Source organism: Acanthisitta chloris, unplaced genomic scaffold (genome assembly GCF_000695815.1).
Source record: "Acanthisitta chloris isolate BGI_N310 unplaced genomic scaffold, ASM69581v1 scaffold45080, whole genome shotgun sequence".
NCBI lineage: Eukaryota > Metazoa > Chordata > Aves > Passeriformes > Acanthisittidae > Acanthisitta > Acanthisitta chloris.
This window is the reverse complement of record NW_008650746.1, coordinates 1-4,369: the sequence shown is the minus strand read 5'-3', so window position 1 is coordinate 4,369 and position 4,369 is coordinate 1. Positions and strand designations below refer to the sequence as shown.

General features: G+C 39.5%; 1 protein-coding gene across 1 annotated transcript; it reads right to left on the bottom strand.

Moving 5' to 3' along the window:
* Positions 1 to 1,396: 1,396 nt before the first annotated feature.
* Positions 1,397 to 4,362, bottom strand: LOC103797636 (vascular non-inflammatory molecule 2-like). The gene is made up of 4 exons (XM_009069862.1): positions 4,299 to 4,362; positions 3,069 to 3,442; positions 2,741 to 2,911; positions 1,397 to 1,516 (listed from the first exon to the last, which is right to left on the bottom strand). Exons 1-4 carry the CDS (start codon positions 4,357 to 4,359, stop codon positions 1,397 to 1,399), a joined length of 726 nt encoding a protein of 241 aa, XP_009068110.1. The 5' UTR covers positions 4,360 to 4,362.
* Positions 4,363 to 4,369: the final 7 nt, after the last annotated feature.

The following is a 4,369-nucleotide window of genomic DNA, read 5'->3' as shown; positions in this document are numbered from 1 at the left end:
GTACAACACTATCTATTAATGGCCATGTTTTCACAGTATGCTCTTCCCTTTTATATCTCAGTGTCAAATATATTTGATTTATTCTTAGAGAAGAAAAATTCTTATTTTTAAAAATAAGTTTCCATGAATGAATTACAACATGTTTTGACCATTTATTTATGCTGACTATTGCAACCAACTCAGTGTAAGAACATCTCTGAGAAAACTGGAGAAGACAACTACTAATTGAGTAGGGGATGGGAAGAGAACAAAGGTTTCTACATTTTTGTACAATTTGCCAGCTGGGTGACAAACCAAGATACTTGGAATTTTACAGGGTCAGTGCACCTAACTTTTGCCAGGGTGGGAGCTATATCCTTCACCATATCTGAACTCTCCTAGGCAGAGTTGACAACTTCCAGCTCCAACCAAACCCAGTCAAGTGGTGTGACAACCTCCATGCAGGACATACCGAAAAAACCCACAGATTTTGACTGTTTGAATTCACAACATATTTGACACAAACGACGCTTGTTTGCTCCAGAACATGACAGGCAAAAATCAGGCCTAGGGCTGCCAAGTTTGACATTGCTAGAAGTCCCAAATAATGCACACTTCTCATACTACATGGTAAAATGTGTTTCAGGTACTAAAACATTGACTATTTCATATGTCTTGATAGTTCTGAAGAAATTATCTAAACACCCAGGAGAAGGTGATGGCATACTATGTTTATACAGATCTGAAATACATTGGACCCGACACTCATCTGCCATGTACAATGAGGTGCAAGCTCGGAGGGACTGCAGAACTGGAGATGCTTTACAACCTCAGCCAGTCTCAGCACCTGTGTGGGTTGTGGAGGACCACTTTCTCTCTCTCTAAGGTTGCACCTAAAATAATTTCAAATCTGGTTTTATCTTTATTGTACAGTGCTTTGGTCAGAATGGGGTCAAGGCTCATTGAGTATTAAGGAGGCCTTATTGACTGGAGTGTAAGGCTGAGAAACACACACACTTAGTGATTATACAGTCTGAAAAACAGCAAGGGGCAAAAGGGGCAGAAATGCTTCCTTGGAGAAAATTTGTTCTGCAATAAAATCACAAACCACATTTCATACATTTTTGTGTCAGTCTTCTTCCTACTATTTATTATCCTAGCAATTTACATGATATCTTGAGGGAAACAAAATTTCTATCCAAAAGTTTCATGTGACAGAGCATTCATAATAAAAAATAATTGCAGAATGATCACATCACTTTCTCTTAGGTAAACCAAACTGCCACATTTGCTGAGCAGAAGCACAAGATTGCAGAACAGGAGTCATACAGGATAACTGCTACGGTTAGTGAGGAGGTGAAACACTGTAGGAAATTCCCCTCGTCTTTGGCAACTGTGTAACACCTAAGGAGTTATGTTACGGGGAGGGTCGCAGAGGATGTGGCGGGTCCTTCTCATAACGCCTTCCGAAAAGTGTTGCTGTTATGAGTGGTTTTGATGTACTGTGCTTACTTCTCAAACGCCCGTCACGTAGCACCTAGTTGAAAAGAGAAAGAATGACACTAATAGTGCACTAACAGAGTAGCAATATTGCATGGTACAGAGAGAATAGACCTGAGATCTTGAATATTTTGATGCAACACTTTTAAAAACAATCATGACAGTGAAAGAAACTAGAATTCTCTTTGGCTCTGCCAGAGCCTTCCCACTATAGCCTTCCCACATTTCCTTGGACATGAAGATCTTTAAAACTCCCTTCATCTCCATCTTTGGGGGGAAAATAAAAAAGATCATTTTCTCCACCTCATAAGAAGGTGAGAGTGAGAAAAACTGATTTGTCAGGTTTCATTAGTTACTTATACAAAGCAATGACGGTTATAAACACATCTAGGACATATTTGAAAGATTTTTTGATTTGCAGACCTCAAAACAATTTTCAGATGGAGGTAGATAATTTCAAGCTACTGGCCATATGTAGCTTTTCTTAGTTATCTTTTACATATCAATTTGAAATCACTGTTGTTCATAGACCATGAAGACCTGAAACTTTTTAAGGGCCTTGTGACAAAAAACCAAACACATATTTGTTAAGAAAATAAAACATATTGTTTTTAATTACATTGTGATCATATTTTATCATACAATAGAATCATCGAATCAATCGGGTTGGAAAAGACCTCAAAGATCATCGAGTCCAACCCTACATCCTTTGATGTACATATTTTTACAGAAGTCCCATTCGAAACAAATATGCAGGATGAAAAATGCTTTTCAATTCTCTACCTTGTAAAAAAATCATCCTTATTTACCCTAAAACTTTTCAGGTCTTTTTTACTGTTCTCATTGTGTCTTGTAAACTATTAAATAGGATCTCTGCTCTTGCTCCTAAGTAGTTTTTCTTGCTTGGACAATTTCTCAGAGTATTTGATTTCTTTTTCTCCAAAAACGCCCATCAGCAGAAGCCTGTAGAAAATAGCTCTTTGAAAGCTGTTGCTTATAGTTTGGGACCTGAAGCAGGAAGGCATATTTGCTAAAGTAAACACTGAATACATTCCCAACCTCATCATTCATATGTTCTCATCAGGAAGGATTAATTCAATCCATCAGTTTAAATCTGTCCACCTGAGTTACGGTCTGCAGAACCAAAGAAAGTGGTTCTTGGGTGGGAATCTGCTTCCATATAAGCAGATAAGCTTTCATATAAGCTATTCCACAGCCTGGAAAACTTTGCATTAAACAGCTCACAAGGGTGGCCCATTACCTCAAACTCCCCAGGAGCCAGCTGCACTCCACTGTACAACACTTCTGGAAAGACATAGCTGGTGCTGAATGTGCCGCTGAGGGAGAACATATCAAACTTGGTCTGAGCTGTCTCCACGGGCTGCCCACACGTGTCCAGGTCTGTGCTCTTGCATTTGAGCAGTGTGCATATCTGAGGGAGGAGGATACAGAAAGTCAGAACACCACTAAGCTTTCAACAATCAAGAGCTGGATTTGACAGCAAGAATAGTTCTCAGGGTGCAGTAATGGACAAGTGTTTTGGGGTGGCTGGGATGTAGCCCCACACTCACCCTTGAAAAAACAGTTACCTGCCAATGGTACTTTATGGTAGAACCGTGAAGCCCATCAAAAGCACCTAGGACATAAACTTCATCTTTGCTCTTGTTTGACATCTGATAGTCCAGATGACAGCAGAGGTCACCTTGACAAACTGTGTAATTTCCAGCTTTGCGCTTGAGTTCACTGAAAGTGAATATATCTTTCCGGACAGCTCCTGAGAAAGTGTCATTTTGTCCTGGAAATTTATTGATGCTTGTGGCATGCAAACTCCAGTTGATGGCAGGAGGGTAGGTGAGGGAAAGACGGGGGCGTGCGATCAACTCCGCTAGCAGGAGACGTCCCTCCTTGGTCCGACTGTCATAGTGGTAGATGGCAGGTCCTTCTGGTGTGAACAGCCCACTGCCTGCCAAGGACACCCACAGCCCTCTGTTATCCACCATCCCAGAACATGGCTTGGCAGGGGGACTAGTCGCCCCCCATGCCACACTGGTATCATTTGTCAGTGATGTTATTTTCAGTCAATACATTACAGAGAATTTTGGAAGAATTTTAAAGCATAGAACTGCTAAAATACTCATCATAGCACTAAAACTTAGGTTAATTTAAATATAAATCGGAGCTCTGAGAGTGGCGTATTTGACAACAAAGGAAACAATGGAGGTTATGGCCTAAACTCAGTTCAGTCTGTTTAGGGCAGGCACAAATATTCCTCTGTGGTTTTCACTTCAGCTTCAGGGGAGAGATACAGAGGCAGCTACAACAACAGTTTCTCAGTTTACAGAAGAAAAAGATAGTAAATACCTTTTCAGAGCAAATCAAAACATATGTATCTCTAATTCTTCAGCAGGCACAAAAACCTGAAAATGTTTTATTTATTATATAAGAGGAATCCTTCTTTTAGTATTATGTTATTAAATTATGATTAAAATATTTTTTCTCCATTTAACAGTTGATTGAATTGTAAACAAAAAAATGCTGTTTCTAAAGGAGAGACTGAAAATTTAAGTGAAACTTTGCACTGTTTTTGAAATAAAATTTCACTTTCAAGTTATCAAAATTTAATGTCATGGGCTTTCTAATTTTACCTTTTCCAGAACACTCAACATTTTCTTGCCTGAAATTGTTTACTGCATTCAGTACCACATCACAAAAATCTTTAGCCTTATTGAAACGTTACTTTCCAGAGACTTCACTATGTCCAAACCCTCTCTGCCTGCTTCTCAATCTGAGGACAATTTCCCTTCCTAAATGCAACTCACCTGTCATTGCCATGATGATGTTGTGAGTATTTGCTGAAAGTAAATTGACACCCATGCCCATAGCCCAGGCA